Source organism: Arachis duranensis, chromosome 8 (assembly GCF_000817695.3).
Source record: "Arachis duranensis cultivar V14167 chromosome 8, aradu.V14167.gnm2.J7QH, whole genome shotgun sequence".
Lineage (NCBI taxonomy): Eukaryota > Viridiplantae > Streptophyta > Magnoliopsida > Fabales > Fabaceae > Arachis > Arachis duranensis.
In genome coordinates, this window is record NC_029779.3 from 1,497,733 (window position 1) to 1,517,453 (window position 19,721).

A 19,721-nucleotide genomic window follows, 5' to 3' on the forward strand; every position below is an offset into this window, starting at 1 on the left:
TGTACTTTAAAATATATTCTCCATTGGTATATTTTTGTAATACATCTTATATTATATAATTTTTACATAATTTTTAATATTATATGTATTATTGGCCCCATAATAACATTTTTGGATCCGTACCTTTTGTAACCATAAACAAATTGGAAAGAAATTAAATCATCTCTCAGTATTATATTTTTGTTCATATTTTATCGAGAAAATTTAACTATATCTATTTAAATTTTTTTTGTTATTAATTTTTTTAATTTTATTTTTATCATGTGTCTAATTCTTATTAATAGGATGTTAATAAGAATATAATAATGAGACATGTAATCTGAAATTCTGGATCTAACCATACATTCCAGTTCCATAGTTTGAAAATTAATTAATATCACTCCTCACTTTATGCTTATTACTTTCTCTCATGTTTTTACGTTATGATCCCTAGTCCCTACCACTACCCATTAAATCCCACCAGCGATTGTTATTTTCTTTCTTTTTCGAACTTTTGTCACAAGAAAATTTGTTCATACTCACATCAAGACACTGCAGTTTCACTAACATGAATGACATATTTATAACGTCCTACGAGAACCCCACAACTGTTTTGGCGATCAATTTAATTTCACCTTTTTTTTTGGGTTAAAACCACTTATATATCAACAGCTATTAAATTTTGGTCATCTTGGTCCAAGTTAATTATATCAATATAAGTTGCGTGTCCTTATAATTTTTTGTTTAAAAAAAACCATGCTATGAGCTTCAATAATGTGAATTATTTCGAACTTTACCTTTTTGACCAAGCAATCTTTCGTGTTGATTATGGATGAAATGATGAATTCCTCCTAAAAAATATCCATCTCCACAATATATAACCTCCTTTTCAAAGTTTGGCCCTGTTCGTCCTGTTTTATCCTTATTAGTATTTCATACCAAGGAGCCACAATACTCCATGGCCATGGCCCGCTAATAAGCTTTATTTATAAAATAAGTAGTATACTTCAACTGGTGCACAACTACTTTCAAGGCTCTACCAACTTGTAGGTTCTGAGTTAAACTCTTTCTTTGCATTGGATGAAATTTTTCCTATAAATCAAATTAAAACTTTTGGCCCCCCAAAATTTCTCTTGAAGCTCACCACTGCACTTCATATTGATTTGTGTGTCTAATAATAACTCCGTATTTTATTTGCTTGATTCTTATCTTCAAGTCATCATAGGTTATCTCAAATATATATTCAACAACTTATTACTTTAATTCTTATATGTAAACATATACCAAAAACCGACCCCCTGGTGTGATATTACTTAAAGAGCTATCATTTCTTTATGATGAAGACATACATTAGTAGTTGAGGGAGGCTCAATTATAATAATAAACAAAAACTAGACGAGAATATTTAGAAACTGTTTCGAGAGTTACTGGATGAATTTGTGCCTGAAAACGTGAGGTACAAATTTTTTTTGGGGTAGCGTTCGACATCTTTTGGTGTCAAGGTGGTGCCGTCCGAGTTTGTCGTGAGGAGGGAGGGTTGTTAGTTACCTGCAAGAAATTCTGATGTTTAAGTTAACAAGAGTTTTAGATAGATTTTTAGTAAATTGGAATTCGAAAAGTATCTAAAAGTATCAGGTATATAAGTGTAGAGGTGAGATCAATTACCATCTTTTGAGTAATTCCCAGTTGATTACTCTCTTTTAGTAGAAAGATTGTTGAAATTATCTTTCTAGATGAATATGAGTGATAGTAGGAATTAGTTACTTATTTAAATAAGTAGGACTAAACTCAAGTTGTTATAACCGTCCATCTAAATAATGTCTGTAAATTAAGTTAAAATTAAAGATATATACCTTTTGAAAAACATTTCAAATGTTGTAACTCTATTTTGAACTGTTTCTTTATTGCTATTTACTCTAAATAATTTATAAACACAAAGACAAGAGAAATGTTAAGGGCATTAAAATTTATTATTTTTTATCATCACTTAATTATTAATTTAATTTTTTTAGTCTAATAATCCAATAACATATTATCTCATATTTTTAGATATTAATGACTAACTGATAGCAAAAAAATAATAAATTCTAATAGTTATCTAATATTTCTCTAAAGATAATTGACCTCTTCTAAATTAATTTTTGGATTGAATTAGGCTCACTCATGAATGTGTATATTTCCCTGCCTTACGAAGCTAAGGTTGGTAAATTAGTTACAATGTAGAATATAACAGTATAATTGAAATCTAAGGTAGGAAGAAATAATATCTGACAGGATAGGAGAAACGTCTCATTAGTAATCAATCATGATTATTAAGCTTAAGTTCATATAATGCATCTCAAATCCAAGATTCATCATATTCATTTTGCATGTTTTAGAAATCTTTTAATTAAAGTGGCCGGCTGTGGAATGTGGTGGTATGGAAGGGTCCCAGAACCGGGACACACCCAACCCATCGCACAGGCTTAATTAGGTTCACTTTGAACTTTGAAGTTGATGTTTCGCTTAATAGAGAAGATGGTATTGGAATCTTTGACTTTGAAGAAGAAATAAAGAAGTGTGTTGGATAAAATCTTGGAAAGCTGACAAAGAAGATTCATTAATTCATAGTTGAATTGCACCATAGTGAGTCACTGTTGGTGCTTCACATGCATGGACCATCGCTATTTCTATAGTCTCATCTCTTCACATTCAAATCTCCACTTGAATATATGGCCATCAATGATGTCCTCTATCTCCTTTTATGAATATATATACCTTAACCAGATGCTAACTGATGAAGGTTTCTAATTAACAACATGGCTTTGTCTTCAATGGTAAAGAATGTCTTCTGTAAATTTTGCTAGGAAATCAATGTTTCTTTTTAGATAACAGTCAACTAATAGAGAAGTGAATTGGTAAAGATTAATAAAAGTAATTTTTAAAAATAAAATATTAGTTAAAAGAATTGATATACAATTTTTTCCATTTTCTTTTTTACGAGATATTCCTAACATCTTGATTTAAATTAAGAATTAAAAAAATTCATAAGTAATAATTTTGACTTCTTGAATTTGTAAAAGTTAAATTTTTATATTTACAAAAAACTGCAAATTTATTTTTCTGTTGATTAGAAATAATTATAATTAGTTAATGGTAGTCCTATTTTTCTAGTTTAAATAACTGTTCATATATTATTTTTTTCTAAGACCTATACATAGCAGCAATACCTAATTGATATTTACTAAAAATGAGTGATAGAAAACATCTATTATTAGTTCTCTGCTTGATTGATGAAATATAAGAAATGATTTTAATGATAAAAGCTGCTAATAAGCTAGCTAGCTTTTGCATCATGGTTACCATCATACCAAATATATATGTAACATGCATGCGTACCAAAATACGTGGAAGATTCCTTCTTCAAGAATGATAACAATTCTGATGATGTGAATTGTGATTGCTCCTACATAATGATCACATTTGAGAAAAAGACAAAGCACGATCATACAAGGCCTTTAAATTGTAGATATACATGTTGATATAGTGGGAGGCTAAGTGGCAAACTACATGCAGAGAAAGTTAAGATCTAATAATCTTGTGCCGTTCATAGTTGTTTGATCACATCCTGAAAGAGATATATCGATCCAATTCTTATCGCATTCATATTATTTTGATACACCATGTATATAAAATTAACTACTAAAATTAGTTATTAGTATAAATATATATTAAAATATATATTAAAAATAAATGAAATAATAAATATATTTATATATAAATATACCAATAAATTATAGTTCAAATGACATAGTCTTTTCATTTCTCATACTCATCGAAAAAGTCGCGAATTCGAGTCTTCTTATCTTTGATAAAAAAAAAATATTTACATATAAATATATGATAACTAATTTTAGTGATTAACTTTAGTTAGATAGCTATTCAATTTTAGGTTAGCTAACATGTGCCTTTAAACTTACTACTAATGAAAATTTTTGAATATTTTCATTTAATGGATACAAAACAAATACATAAAAAATTTAAATTTTTTATATTTTTAATAAAAAAAATTTTATTTTATAATCTTCACATGTGACCTAATAAACCCTTCAATTTTAAACCGATTGATAAAATGAATTTATGTATGCTTGGTTTCCTTATCTTACTACACAATTCTTTCGTTGTTGTTTCTTGCCTGGATCAAGTTGAGCATTTGTCAGCATCGCACAAGAAAATGACACTAGTTTTTGTCATATTGAAGCGAGAAGGTTGTGTCACTTGTATGTACTACTTTTATATTTATCTTTTATTTCTGTATTAAAAGTAATCGATAAAAAATAAAAAATATTTTATATCATAAAAAAAGTACAAAAAAATATATAAAAAAATACAACTACTAATGTACTATCGGTTCCGCTAGAAATGTCTTTATAAATATATTTTATGGATGTGTCTCTTTATATATGTATTTAAAATATATTAATTATTAGACACATCTACGAACACACTTCCATGAAACACAAATATAAATAAGAGTCACTTCCATGAAACACAAATATAAATAAGAGTTGGCAGATAATATGTTGGTACCCTATACTTTTCCATGTACTATTCCTGTCCAACAAGCACCAAAATTTACTGCATTCACCACCTGAATATTCACTGTCCTAAGTTATTCGTGACCAACAGGTACCAGATTCATGGTATTCTCATTCGTTGTCCTAGCATTTTAAAGTTTTTTCATGATATTCTCTTTTGTTCAAGACATTAGTGAGTGTGTTAGCAGCTGCAAGCTTGAATGAAACCAAAGTTGGGTGCGCATTCGGCTTGATCTTGGATAGAGAATAATTAAGCAGGGTGGGGAACAAACATAATGAAGCCATCTGTCATAAATAGATACACCTGTAAAATGAATGCATAGGGGCAGATACATTCAAATGTAACCCAGGAAGCAACCTTATACTATGCTAAAGTCGTTGACTGTATACAACTGAAACTGTCATGATCGGTAAAACAATTAAATCTTATGCAAGAGATACACGTTTTGCTGGTTATTGTTAGCCAATAACTTTTTAGCCCTTCCATCAACATATTTACCCTCAGCAGTCAGCGTGTGGAGTCTTCCCTACTCATCAAACAGAAAGAGATACGACTTTCTGTTTCCCCCTTATTCGGCATTTGTATCTTCAACAACAGATTTCTTGTATTCCGGCTTCAGCTCGTAAGTTCCTTGATTGGCACCTCTTTTATTGTATACACATAGTTCATTCAGGATCTCTTTCAAGAATTGCTGCAAAAGAAAATAGTGGGCCAATAGGACAAATGAGCTATATGTATTCCCTCAATGCATCAACACTCAACACAAACACACACACACACACACAGAACAAAGACATACAGCAGGTTGATCAGTCTCCTGGACAAGCTGCTTCAATGCCCAATTAGGCTGTCTTTCAAATAACTTGAACATTATATCCTCCAGTTCTCCTCTATCTCTTCTTGTTCTCTTTGTATCAGTTTGTTTAACTGGCTGTGTCTTCTTCTTATCCTGTGAAAGTTTCATACTTATGAGAAAAGACTCTCGAACAAATTTTTACATGCAAAGTCACATTTGAAGGACCAAGCTCTCCTCTCGGAACAATGAATTTGCATTATTATTACACCAATTTATTACAATGGTAGGATCTTATTATAACACTTATGGTTGCATTGTGGCTATTATATAATATCGGGCAGCTCTAGAAATTTTTTATATGCAAGGGGCCAAATTTTTATACGAGCTTTTAATTCTTTTTTTGTTATATTTTTTTCATAGAAGTAATTTAGGCATGATATATAACTCTTTGAGTTTTTTTTTTTAAGTTTTATCAATATATATCATAGAAATTTTTTTCAGTAATTTCGTTTTTGACATGACAGTTACATAAAGAAGACAAAACAATATAAATAGTATTTTATAAAATTACAAGATATCAGTGCATTTATGGTGTTAAGAAGTTGTCACGTACCTTTTTAATTAAAATTAATTCTTTTAAAAATTTCAAAAACTTTGAAACAAATCATAAATTATTAATTAACTCAAAAGTATCTGTACCCTTATAGAATATAAGATACAACTCTCAAAATAAAACAATAGTCCAAATAAATTATCATGAAAAATAAGGTAAAATTTTTTCCTTTCAACAATATAAGTTTAGAAGAAAAATTAGTATTTTTTAAAAGAATATCTAAAGTACACAATGAGATTACTAAAATATAATGAAGTAATTCATTATTAATTTTCTATATAATGATAAATACGTTAATATTTTAATATTATTAAAAAATAAACGAATTTCTAAAAAATGGATATAGAGATGATTATCTAAAAATTAATTTCAAAAAGTATAAAGACCACTTGAGTATATGATATTAAATTGGTTGTGTGAAAATATTAATGAGAAAAAATAATTGAAACTTAAACCCGTTTCATAGTTAAAATAATGACATATAAAATCACAAAACCATGTAAGATTGTTTATTTCATCAAGAATAGATCCCATATATAAATGTAGTTCTTTAAGACCAAGTCCCAGGGCCGGTTTATCCGCCCTGTATATAATGAGCTATATATTACAATGAATTTGCCATTAATGTAAGACATAGACATACAAAGCCCAGAATTCTATATAAGCATAAGAAAATGATGTAGAGTCAACTACGAGCATGTTATCATACAAAGTATAGAAAGTGGGTTACCTTTGAATTGGATGAAACTAGACCAATCATTCCAGGCATTGGCCTCATTAATACTCCACGATCATTATCAATAACCTTCCAATTGAATCAAGGGAACCAGAATCAACTTTTTAATCATAGAAATATAACATTATAAAGGAACAATGAAATACTAAACATGAAGCACTACCTGTATTTGTCGATTTTTTATCATGGATTTGTTTGTTCTCTCACGACACAATTTGCCATACTCTTCAATGTTTTCACCATGGGGTTTCATATCGAACTTATGTTCAACCTTCCCTTCCATTGCAACCTTGCCACCTAACGTACATAAACATAAAACCTGTTAACAGGCTTAAGGTAGCTATGATTCAAGTATAACACATCTCACGGCCATTGTACTACAGTGGTGACTACTGCGCAACCATTGCAAAATGAGATTCAGGTGAACATGAATATTTATTAGTTTTATTACACCAATATTAAACAATTGTTTCATTTCTTAAACTCAATGACTTTCCATCTCACATTTACTTAGTTATCTTCCAACTATCCCTTCTCGACATAAACATCAAACTCAATGCAACACGATCTTGCTTGATCCAATAAGAGATAATTGAAATTCCTACCAGTAAACAAGAACAAAAAGTGTAATTAAGCTGACAATACGATTCTGACCTTGGCTTGTCTCTGAGAAAACACACATAGGTACAAAGTCTTTAAACATATTCAGGGAATATGTTTTTGGCATATTAACAGCATCAGTCCCAGCCATCTCCATTGTAAACTGACATAGTTATGAGAAAATATAAACGAATTTTCTCACATTAATACAGGCAGAGAATATTAATCAAGATTCAAGAGCACTTAAATATATAAAGATGAATCTAAAATCTGAAAACTTCAATTTAATAGCAAAGTCAATACATTAAAATTGAACAATAGCGGGGAAACATGTGAGTTGAAGGTTAGCTACTACTCTTAATTTGTTGAATGCAATTTATAAGTAATTCACTTTACAACATTATGGTAAATTAACAAGGAAAACAACGTCAATTCAATTAATAATACCCACAAAAAAAAGGGCTGAACACAGAGTGGAATAAATATAAGGGATTTGGTGTCTTGTAGCTTTTCGAAACAAAGAACTTCAATTATAAATTCGTAAATCACACTAGTTCCTAAAATCAGTAGTCATAAAGCACTTCGTTTTCAAGCCAATATGCCTAGAAGAATCCACACGTGACCGAGAAAAATAAACAAGCTGCCAATTTCGCATAATCCGATATCACAGGAGCGTAAGACTTTGGAAGAAAACAGCTAAACCTAACAGCTAATAAATCTAAAGAGTGATTAACTATCCTAAACGGATCTAGCACAACAGGAGAAGCGAATTAGCATGAAGCAGAAGCTGAAAACAAGGGAAAAATCGAGGGGGGAAAAGGGGAATTTAGGGTTTGGGGGATACCTGAAGAGCAGAGGGGTCATCGGCGTGGAGAGGATCAAGGGAGAGAACGACCTTGGCAAGTGGCTGAGAAGGAGGGTGGTTCTGCCACGACTTGGAAACGACAAGAGGGCACTTCATAAGCCACACAGATCGCTCCGCCTTGGAAGTCTCCAAGTTGGAGGTGCTGCTGCCAACATAACCGTTTTCCTCCTCCATCTTCTTCCGCTTCTTTCTCTCACTTTCCCTTTCCTTCTTTTGTTTTCTTCCCCCTTTAACAAACCAGACTCGCCTCTGGGACCTGCATCACAACCCTTAGTCAATTCTGCTGACTTCACTTGGACCTTCTCCTAATTAAATGGGCTCCCAGCCCACTAACTCTTGCCATGCTACTGATCCTCACATCCTTATGGACCTAAAATGAACTACTTAGTGCATATTATTTTTTTGCAATCAACCCCCACTATCTACATGATAAACTTTAAGTACCTATATATAAATATTTTATATATAAATATTTTATTTTATTATATTCAATTTAATGTTTTTTAAAGGTAAACTTGTAATTTATTACATAAAAAAGTAGTAAATACAATATCAACATAATTTAGTATTTGGTATTTTTAAACCAAAATGAGATGACAAACTTAAAGGGGATGAAGAAAAAGCTAAAGAAATTGAAAAAGAAGCTTAAAGCCCAACTGTCTTTTGTATGTAGTGAGCTCTGTACTGGTTCACTTTTATCGTTGCCTGGGACATAACTTTTTCAGGTTCTCATCGGTTCTGTTCAACGGTGAAGGAGTTTCGCGTCAGTCAAAGTTCCCAAAGAAGTTAAGCAATCTCACTCTTTTTCTTCTTGAAGTTCGCTTGAGATTTGAGATTCTCCACCATGTGATTCCACCGTTACCATGCTTGAAGGTTTGTGTCTCTTAAGATGTCACTGGCAAATTGGGACCTGTTCCAAACCGCCATGGACTCCGGGCAGTAAACCACTGCGTGCAATGCAGTTTCTGGCTCTGTCAAGCATCTTGGGCAAAGGGGATCAATGTTGGGGATTCTGTTATGCATCTTCTCTAGCATTATTATACCCTCATGGACTAATCTCCATATGAAATTTTGGATTTTTGGCTGACATTATATATTCTAGATTTGTTGCCATAAGTCTTTCATTTGAAATCAAGGGTTTAAACTTGCTATCGGCGAATGATAAAACTGGTATGCAATCAAGTACCCTAAATTCACTGAGTATGCCCTGTTTTATCGTTCACCCAAACAATTGATTCCCCTCTTTGTTCAATTGAGATTTTGCATATTTGTGCTACAATTTCTGCATTAAAATTTTCCTGTAATAGCTCCGTGTTCCATTTTTCAGTATCTGTTATCAGCTCCCAGACCCCAATGCATCTCAAGATTTTGTTCTGCTGCTATTGAAAACCTGAAAAGGGGTTGGTTTCCGAACCACGGGTCCTTTTTTTATTCTGTTGGAGCCATGGGTAGTGACACTGAATCTAACGCCTTTCTCCAGAACTTTTCTGCCCTCCAAGAGACTCTGCCAAGCCCAAAAAGTTCTGAATCCAAGCTTTGCTTCCAAGAACAAGGTATGTCGAAAATATTTATATTTTGTAGATTTTATATACCAGTGAATGTGTTCTTGTTAGAAGTTTTCATCCTTGTTTGGCAAGCATCGATAGGTTGAAAGCTTTGAGATCTTTAACACCCAAACCTCCTAAATTTTTGTCTCTGCTGATTGAATCACAACTTATCCAATGTATTTTTCTCTCATTCTATTTTTGTTCCCACCAAAACTGCATCATTATTTTATGAATTTCATCTAAAAGAGTATCTGGAAGCTTAAAACAACTAAGTGAGTAAATTGCTATCGCTGTGCCAATCGCCTTTATCAAAACTTCTCTTCCGCTTGCTGAAAGCATCGTTCTTTTCCAGTGCTGCAACTTCTTTCTAACCTTATCTTTAACAAATGAGAATGTTTCTCTTTTGGTTCTATTGATAACTGATGGAAGGCCTAAATAACGGTCTTGAGCAACAATATTAGGAATCCCAATCAAAGTAGCTAGTTATGTCCAGGTTGTTTGAGGCATATTCTTGCTGAAAAAAATGGCCGACTTGTTTAAATTAATGAGCTGGCCGCTCAGCTTGTTGTACTGTTGTAGGATACTTAGGATCTTGTCACATGATCGCCTATTAGCTCTTTCAAACAATATAGAATCGTCTGCGGGTAATAGGTGGTTAATGGAGGGGCATCTACTATTCAACCAAAGTTCCTGTAGTAGGTTATTCTGTTCTTCTTTGTGGAGCAAAAAGGACAGTCCCTCTGCACAAATAAGAAAAATCTAGGGAGAGAGGAGATTCCCTTGACAGAGTTCTCTGCTTGGCCTAAAGAAGCTAGTAGGAATTCCTTCCACAACAACAGAATAAGAGATTGTAGACACACACTCTTTAATCCACCCAATTCACTTATCATAGAAACCCAGCTTCTCCATTATAAACCAAAGAAAACTCCATTCAACCCTATCATAGGCCTTACTCATGTCAATTTTAAGTGCCATATCGTGATTACCATACTCCTTATTCTTCAAAAAATGCATAAATTCATGAGCCACTAAGATATTGTCACTAATGAATCTCCCTCGGATAAAAGTACTTTAGTTGTCACGAATAATTTTATTCATAAGAGGTTGCAGTCTATGAACAAGTACCTTAGAGATGATTTTATAAAACAGAGTACTGAGGCTGATCGACCAAATTTGATTCATTGCAGTTGCATTTTGTATCTTTGGAATAAGACAAATTTGAATGTGATTGAACCCCCTAAGCATTCGTCCTCCTCCAAGAAAGCTTCTAAGTTCTAACAGCTTTGTATACATCCGCTTGATGGTATTCCAATAAAATTGGAAGAATTTGGATGTAAAGCCATCGTCACCTAGGCTGCCTCTAGGTTAATAGAATAGATTGCCCTTTTTATTTCTTCTTCGATAGTTTGCCTTGTTAGTTCTCTATTCATTTTCACAGAAATATTTCTTCTAAGATCTGTTAGGCTCTGTGAGGGATCTTTTGGGTTTCCTGAAGTAAAAAAAATCCTTGAAGTATCTTTGGGCTCGGTCTCCAATCTATTCCAAAGTAGTGCACCAATTTCCAGCCTCATCTTCGAGTTTCTAAATTTTATTTCTTCTATTTCGGGGCTGGGTCTTTGAATGAAAAAACTTAGTGTTCTGGTCTCCTCATTTCAGTCATCTTACTCTTGATTTTTCCTTCCAAAATCTCTCTTCCTGCACATAGGTTCTAGCTAATTCTTCCTCTAAGAGATCAATCTGATTTTTGTCTACCATTGCTAGATTTTCTTTTAGCACCGCAAGTGAGGCTTCTATACTCTCCATGTCTCTTCTTAAACTTCTTGCTCTCGTAGCTTGCCACTTAACAATTTTAGATCTGTATTTTTTCAAATTCTAGAATAATTGAAACATGGGTAAACCTTGTATGCTCTCTTGCCAAGTTTCGCAAACAATGTTCTTGATTGCTTCCAAACTGCACCATCTCTCTTGAAACTAGAAGTGTCTTTTCTTTCTCTGACCACCTTCACCTGAGCAAAACAAAAGCAGTCTATGATCACTACCAGTGTCCTCCAAAGGGTAATTGTAACGACGAGATATTCCTCTCATAAGAACAGTGAGATCAACCTTCTATCTAACCTATCTCTGATTGCTCTCTCTTGGCAGCTCCTATTCTACCATGTGAATTTTGGCCCAATGTAACCCATATCAACTAGTAGATCTCTATTAACAAAATTCTAGAAATTCTAAATTGACTATGGAGATTTTTCTCTACCTCTATCCTTCTCATGGGTTGCTAAGATTGCATTAAAATCCCCAATTATGAAATATTTGTCCTCCAATGTACCGATAAGCTCCAGTAATTCCTCATATTGCCTATACTAATTTTTCTCAATGTTGTTTAGATGCACGCTAGGGAGTTGGATACTTCCGGTTTTAAACTTTGGTATACAAAAAGGGTGAAGAATAGGAATGGTGTTGGTATTATTGTGGAGAAGTAGTGGAAGAAGGACGTAGTGGATGTCAAGAGGGTGGAAGATCTGATCATCTCTATCAAACTTGTGGTGGAGGGAGGTGATTTTCATGTGATTAGCACCTATGCACCGCAAGTGGGTTTGGACGAACAACACAAGACAATGTTTTGGGAGGATCTAGAGAGTTTGGTCCAAGATATACCTTTAAATTGGAGAGTGCAGCAAGGTGCAGGAGGAAGGAGGGAAGGATTACTAACCTCCAAGCTCTTTCCTTATAAATGACTAACGGAATAGTTGAGGATTCAATGATCCTATTCAAATAATATAATGAAGTAGTTTAGTAAATGGAAAGTTTTTCTATTATGCAACATGGAGACTATAGTGCAGAAAACTACATTCCCTTATGTTTAAGAACCTCTTGCCTGGCATGTACTGTCATGTCCCTAACCAGGGAAATGACTTAGAATCTTCGAGAGATAAGATTTTCTTAGGAGGATATTTAAATGGCCATGTTGGAAGAGAAGTGACGGGGTATGGAAGTATTCACGGAGGCTATGGTTTCGGGGTGATCAATGCCGAGGGTAAATCTATTTTGGATTTTTCCTCAACTTTTAACATTCTCATCGCAAATACATGTTTTAAAAAGAGAGACAAACATATTATAACCTATAAGAGTGGCATGACAAGATCTCAAATTGACTTCTTCTTATTGAGGAGAGTCGACCAAAAATTTTGCATTAATTGTAAAATTATCCTGGGAGAGAGTTTAACAACACAACATAGGATGCTTGTCATGGATTTTCGCATTGAGAAAAAGTTGAGGAAAAGACATCATACGAAGAACCCAAGGACGAGGTGGTGGCAGATAAAAGGTGAGGAACAAAGAAGCTTCCTAAGATGGGTATGAAAAGAGGCAAAGTGGGATGGAAATGGAAGCGCAGAAGAGATGTGGAGGAAGATGGCAAAAGTTATTAGAAGAATAACAAAAGAAAACTTTGGTGAATCTAAAGGGATAGGACCAAGAGACAAGGAGTCTTGGTAGTGAAATGCGGGTGTACAAGAAAAGATTAAGATAAAAAGGGAGTACTTTAAAAAGTGGTCTTTATACCGCAATGCAGATAATTGGGAAAAATATAAGGCGGCTAAGAAATAGACAAAAGTGGTTGTAAGTGAAAAAGAACAAGAGCATATGAGGGTCTCTATCAGTCTTTGGGCACGAAAGAAGGAGAAAAAGGTATATATAGAATCGCAAAGAGCTATGAAAGAAGAACGAGAGATTTGGATCAGGTTAAGTGCATAAAGGATAAGGACGGAGTGGTGTTGGCTTAAGAAGAGAAGATTAATGAAAGGTGGAAGAGTGACGTTAGGATTTTTGCCAGTAAAGAATGTCATAAAAACAGTCGCGTTGTAGATATAATCTCTAAACCGTCAAAAATCCCTTCGTACAAACGTTTTGGTTGTCACAAGTAACAAACCCCTTTAAAATTGATAACCGAGTATTTAAACCTCGGGTCGTCTTCTCAAGGAATTGCAGGGAGGTATGTTCTTATTATTGGCTATGGAGATTGTAAATTGGGGTTTTGGAAGTAAGGTGCGAATATATTATATGACAAGTAAAATAAAATAATAATAGCTGTAAAATAAACCTTTGGCAAGGTACAAGAACTGGAGGTCCTTTCCTAGTTATCCTTATCAATTGTGATGAGAATTGGATTTTTCTCCCACTTTGTCAACCTCTAACTATGAAGGTAAGTTAAGTGGATGAATTCCAATTTTCAATCAACAATGAGTTTGATAACTCTAGAGTCAACAATTATTCAACCAAAGCCAAAAGGGGAAAAACTAAATCTACTAGAATAACAATATCCTCAGATTGGGAATAATAAAAAGGGACAATCATAAACTAAAATACCTCAAATATCATTAAATAAAAATGTCATCAACAGCCAATTGGACAACATCAATCAAACATAATAAAAGCTTCAGAGTAATCAAAATATAAAAGAGATTTAAATAGAAAATAGGAATATTGAACCTGGATCGAGAGTCACTCTAGAAAGCTAAGAGAAGTCCTAAATCCTAATTTCTAAAAACACTACCTAAATCCTAAAAGGAGAGAGAGAACCTCTCTCCAAACTAGATCTAAATCATGAGAAGTGAATTATGAAAGCATCCCCATGAATACATGCATTCCCCCACTTTATAGCCTCTAATCTGTATGTTCTGGGCTGAAAATTGAGTCAAAAGCAGCCCAGAAGTCACTTTCAGCGCTTTCTGGTCCGTACAGGTCGCGGAAAAGTGACGCGGCCGCATGGCCCACGCGGCCGCGCGGGTTGCGTTCCTGCTAGGTCACGCGTCCGCGTGACTCACGCGTTCGCGTCGTCTGGCGTCAGGGCAGCTATGGCAAATTATATATCAAATTGAAGCCCCGGACGTTAGCTTTCCAACGCAATTAAAACCGCGTCGTTTGCACCTCTGTAGCTAAAGTTATAGCCGTTTGAGTGCAAAGAGGACAGGCTGGACAGCTTAGCAATTTCTCCAACTTATTGTATTCCTTCCATTTTTGCATGCTTTCTTTCCATCCTCTGAGCCATTCTTGCCTTATAATCTCTGAAAACACTTAACGCACATATGAAGGTATCTAATGGTGATAAGAGAGGATTAATAATAAGCAAATATAAGATCAAAGAAGCATGTTTTCAATCAAAGCACATAATTAAGAAGGCAAATGTAAAACATGCGAATAGTATGAATAAGTGGGTAAAGAGTTGATAAAATCCACTCAATTGAGAACAAAATAAACCATGAAATAGTGGTTTATCAACCTCCCCACACTTAAACAATAGCATGTCCTCATGCTAAGCTCAAGAGAAACTATAAAGAGATGAAAAGGAATGATAGAATGTATGAGATGCAACTTATGAATGCAACTAAATGCAAAATGCTTCTACCTACTTGGTTAAAAGCAAATAAATCCCCAAGAATAAATATGAACTGGATTTCACTAATTCAAATCATAAAAATGAAGTACAAATAGACTTGTAGAAGAAAATAGCTCATGAAAGCCAGGAACAAAGAATCGAGCATCGAACCCTCACTTAGTAGTGTATATCACTCTAATCACTCAAGTGTTTTAGGTTCGATTCTCTCAATTCTCTACTAACCTTGCTTTCTAAGGCTTGCTCTTCATCTAACAATCAACATAAATTTAATGCATAAATACACATATCAAGAGGTCTTTTAAGGGTTGTAATGGGGTTAGGGTCAAGGTAGGATTGTATTTGGTCAAGTGGACTAAAATCTGAATCCTTAATTAACTTAAACTTTCCCACCTAACTTAAACAATCCATGTAATCACAATACAACATCTAACCATCCATTAACCATGTTTTCCACATATTCATATATTCTAATTTCAAGTACAACTCATATGCATTGCTTTCACCACTTACTTTGGGGCATTTTGTCCCCTTTTATTATTTGCTCTTTTTCTTTTCTTTTTCTCTTTTTTTCTCTTTTTTTTTCAATGCATATGTTTAAAGTATTGAATGTATGAACATATTCTCAACATTCTTTCACATTTTCAGAAAATTCTAACATACTCTATTCTCAAACCAATTGTTTCCAAACCCACTTTTCCCACACTTAATTTATGAGCACTCTCACTAGTCTAAGCTAACTAAGGATTCAAATTAAGGACATTATTATTTTCCGCTTAGAGTTAATGATGTGCTAAAGTAAAGAACAAAGGGGTAAAATAGGTTCAAATTGGTTTGCAAAGGATAATGAAAGGTAAGGCCATGTGGGTATGTAAGCTAAGTGGAACAAAGGCCTCAATCATATAAGTACATGCATACATCAAATTATGGAAATATAGGATTAAGCAAGACAAAGATCACAATTTTAGAGAGAAAAATACACACTAAAACAAAATTTTTGGTTGATAAAATGCAACCAATTCAAATAGGCTCAGAAATCTCACAGGTTTTGTGTGTTCGAGCTCTAAACTATGTTCCAAAATAATATTTCTTCAAACAAGTGTAACATTAAATTTTATTCAAATTAGTGAAATTTTCTAAAAGGTTTCTTGAAAAAGAAAATATTACTTTAACCAAGTGGTAAAATATGCACAAAAATCAAACAAACATGCAAATGCAACGATGAACAAACAAATAAAATAAAATATTGGTGTTGAGTCAAAGAGTAACTAACCCATGGAGATCGGTATCGACCTCCCCACACTTAAAGATTGCACCGTCCTCGGTGCATGCTGAGATGTGCAGGTGGACGGGTTGCTCCAACTGACGCTTGTAGATGGAGGCGCCTTAGTTGGAGATCTCTTGGTTCCTTTCCTTGCTGGTGTCTTGTTAATGGCCTTCTCTTTTCCTTTCTTGGTACCCATGCCTAAGGAAGAAGAAAAAGGAAGAGTGTGAAATATAGAAAACTAAGACCAGAAGGGAGGGAAATCCAAGTGATAAAGAATGCCAAAAGGAAAGATGATAGTCCATCTACATGGTAGCTACAACATGTAGGGAAGACAACAATAAAGAGCAATTCAAAATAATTAGATGCAAGAGGGTAAAAACATGCAAATAATAGGCATGAGAGGCATAGCTCAAGCATCAAGTAATAAATGTGCCAAATTAAAGAGCATGTGTAATGATGACAATTGTGAATGATAATCCCAAATACATTGGGTGTGCAAGTTAAAATAGGGATGAAAATAATGTAATCCAAATGTATATGAGAGCCATAAGTAAATGTCAATTGTCAAATCTCTTCTCCGAGTAGCCATGTGCTCAAATAAAATAAGGCACTTATCCAAATAAAACTCCAACACCAATGAGAATAATGCAATGAATGCAATATGCAAATAAATGAAGTAAAATAAAATGAGAGGAAAAAAGGATGAGAAGAAAAAAGAAAGTGAGAAAGGAGAGAGAAGGAAGAAATTAGGATTAGAAAAGAGAAGATAAGAAAATTGGCACTAATCTGGATAGGATGTGCGACGCTGGCGACGCGGTCGCGTGGTGCATGATAAGGTTGGGTGACGCGGACGCGTGGGGCACGCGATCGCGTGACTTGATTTGTGCTAGTGGCGCGAGTGCAGCCTCGCGGCCGCACAACTCTCTGTTCAAAACTTCAGTATTGCCAAAATCCAGGGTGACGCGGTCGCGTAGTCGACGCGATCGCGCGGGTGGCCTTATTTCCAATATGACGCGGACGCGTGGGTGACGCGTTCGCGTGGCAGGGCTTGTGCTACTAGCACGGGTCCAGCCCAATTCCAGCTCAACTTTCGGCCATACACCCTTTTTACACCGATTTCAGGTCACGCGGTCGCGTGGGTGACGCGGTCGCGTGGGAGGCTATTTTTCCAAATGACGCGGACGCGCGGGTGACGCGTTTGCGTGGAGTCAATTTGTGCTAATAGCGTGCCTCCAGCCCTGCTCCTGCGTAACTCTCTGTTCAATTTATTATTCTCTCATCTCCTTGCGACGCGGACGCATCGCTGATGCGGTCGCGTCGCGTGCTCGCTTTTTTTTTAATCTGAAAAGATGCAGAATTCAGTGTTAATATGAATGTGATGCAAAACTCCAGGTTCAATATAATAAAATAAAATAAAACTCAAAAGCAAATAAAACTAAATAAAAATGAAAAATGAACGATCATACCATGGTGGGTTGTCTCCCACCTAGCACTTTTAGTTAAAGTCCTTAAGTTGGACATTTGATGAGCTTCCTGTTATGATGGCTTATGCTTGAACTCATCCAGGAATCTCCACCAGTGTTTGTGATTCCAATAACCTCCGGGGTCCTAAACTAGGCATGTAGAACCCTTGAGCAGCTTTAAAAAGATTCTTAGGCTCCCAGGGTGTTGGATGTCAGAACATATTCCAGGATCCCAAATCTTGCTTTTATACCCGTCTTCGTGTTGATTATCATGATTCCATTCGGGTAGCAAGCAATCTGAATTCTCACTAAAGTGGCCAAACAACTTCCTAGACCCATTCAGTTGAGCTCTATACCAACCTTTACGTTTAAGCTTAAAGCTTCCAACCATGATGAACCTTGCAGGACAATTCTTACCACTGACCATCTTTCTTGCCTTGCAGGACAATTCTTACCACTGGCCATCTTCCGCTTACTCTTCATGTCACACAGAGCTCTAAGTTGACCATCCGTCTCCAGTATCCCATATTCAAGTGGGATTAGAAAGCTATGGGTTATGAATTTTACCCACTTGAATGTTGTGAAGGATGATGGTGACTTAGGGGGAGGTATCTTTAATGAAATTGCAAGCTCCACTCCCTTGTGCTCTTCTCTGATAATTACCACCTCTTTGCAAACTTCTTCAATTTCAACCTCTTCCTCTTGGTAGCTCTCTTTCAATTCAATCCCATTTTCATTGCTTTCCAAGGGCATGGGAGGTTGTGCTTCTTCTTCTTGAATCTCCATCTCTTGATCAACCTCTTCCAAGTCTTCAACTATGATATGCTTTGGAGGTTGTACACCCTCTTCAGTATCAATTTCAACCGTCTTGGAAGGAGGCTCTATGTCTTGTCTTTCCCATGGAGGTTCTGCGTCTCCTAAGTCTTCAACCAACTCTTCTTCTTGAACAATGATAGCTTCTTCTACTTGTTCTAGTATGAATTCATGCTCTGTCTTGTCCACTAGAGTTTCTGGTATCTCCTTTATGCTATGCTCTTCACTAGACTGTCCACATGGTGCTGTGGCTGATCCTTGTGTATTTAAGCGTCTAGAAGCCCATTGAATTAATACTTGCCCCAGTTGTTGAGTGGTTGCCTGAAATCGATCCATTGTTTCCTTGAGACGATCCTTTGCCTCTTGATGCACTCAGTTTTCATAAATAGGATCATAATGTTCTTGGATTGATGGATATGGAGATGGTGAATATTGAAGTGGTGGTTCTTGTGAGTAATTAGGTTGGAATTGGGGTGGTTCTATATATGGTTCATATGGCTCATAAGGTGGTTGGGGGTTAGGGTCATATGGAGGTGAATGGCGGAAAGGGGCTTGTGAGTATGGTGGTCTAAAGTCATGTTGAGGAGGGGGTTCATAGGCATATGGTGGTGGTTGTTGATAATCAAAAGAGTACTCACCATAGTCATCATCTTGATATGCATCACAGAATGGTTATGGACAGTCCATTGGAGGTGGTTGTTGCCATGAGGGTTGATCAAATCCTTGTGGCTCCTCCCATCTTTGATTGTTCCAACCTTGATGCATGTTGTCATTATAATCTCCTCTTCCTGCAACATAATTGTAACCAGACTCATAGCCAAAGGGGTGAGAGTTCATGGTAGTAAGAGAAAATAAAAACAAAAATTAATAAAAAGAACATATTTTGAAAAAAAGATATAATTTTTTTTTCGAAAAAGATAGGAAGAAATTTTTTTTTTGAAAAATATTTACAATAACCAATAATAAGGCACACGTTTGCAATTCCCCGACAACGGCGCCATTTTGACGTTAGGGTTTTTGCCAGTAAAGAATGTCATAAAAACAGTCGCGTTGTAGATATAATCTCTAAACCGTC

At 35.0% G+C, this 19,721-nt stretch overlaps 2 protein-coding genes across 5 annotated transcripts in view; one reads left to right on the forward strand and one right to left on the reverse strand.

Moving 5' to 3' along the window:
* Nucleotides 1–4,829: 4,829 nt before the first annotated feature.
* LOC107460088 (transcription initiation factor IIF subunit beta) lies at nucleotides 4,830–8,483 on the reverse strand. Its single transcript, XM_016078413.3, has 6 exons — nucleotides 8,147–8,483; nucleotides 7,357–7,465; nucleotides 6,866–6,999; nucleotides 6,697–6,771; nucleotides 5,357–5,506; nucleotides 4,830–5,248 (listed from the first exon to the last, which is right to left on the reverse strand). The coding sequence occupies exons 1-6, from the start codon at nucleotides 8,339–8,341 to the stop codon at nucleotides 5,126–5,128; spliced, it is 786 nt and encodes a 261-aa protein (XP_015933899.1). The 5' UTR covers nucleotides 8,342–8,483; the 3' UTR covers nucleotides 4,830–5,125.
* Nucleotides 8,484–8,792: 309 nt separating this feature from the next.
* Nucleotides 8,793–19,721, forward strand: part of LOC107460058 (uncharacterized) — a 44,712-nt gene continuing 33,783 nt past the window's right edge. For all 4 annotated transcript variants that reach the window (XM_016078380.3, XM_052252703.1, XM_052252704.1 and 1 more), the window contains exons 1-2: nucleotides 8,793–9,337; nucleotides 9,495–9,720. In XM_016078380.3, coding sequence (XP_015933866.1) covers nucleotides 9,326–9,337; nucleotides 9,495–9,720 — 238 coding nt within the window. In that variant the 5' untranslated portion in view covers nucleotides 8,793–9,325. The remainder of the gene's footprint in view (nucleotides 9,338–9,494; nucleotides 9,721–19,721) is intronic.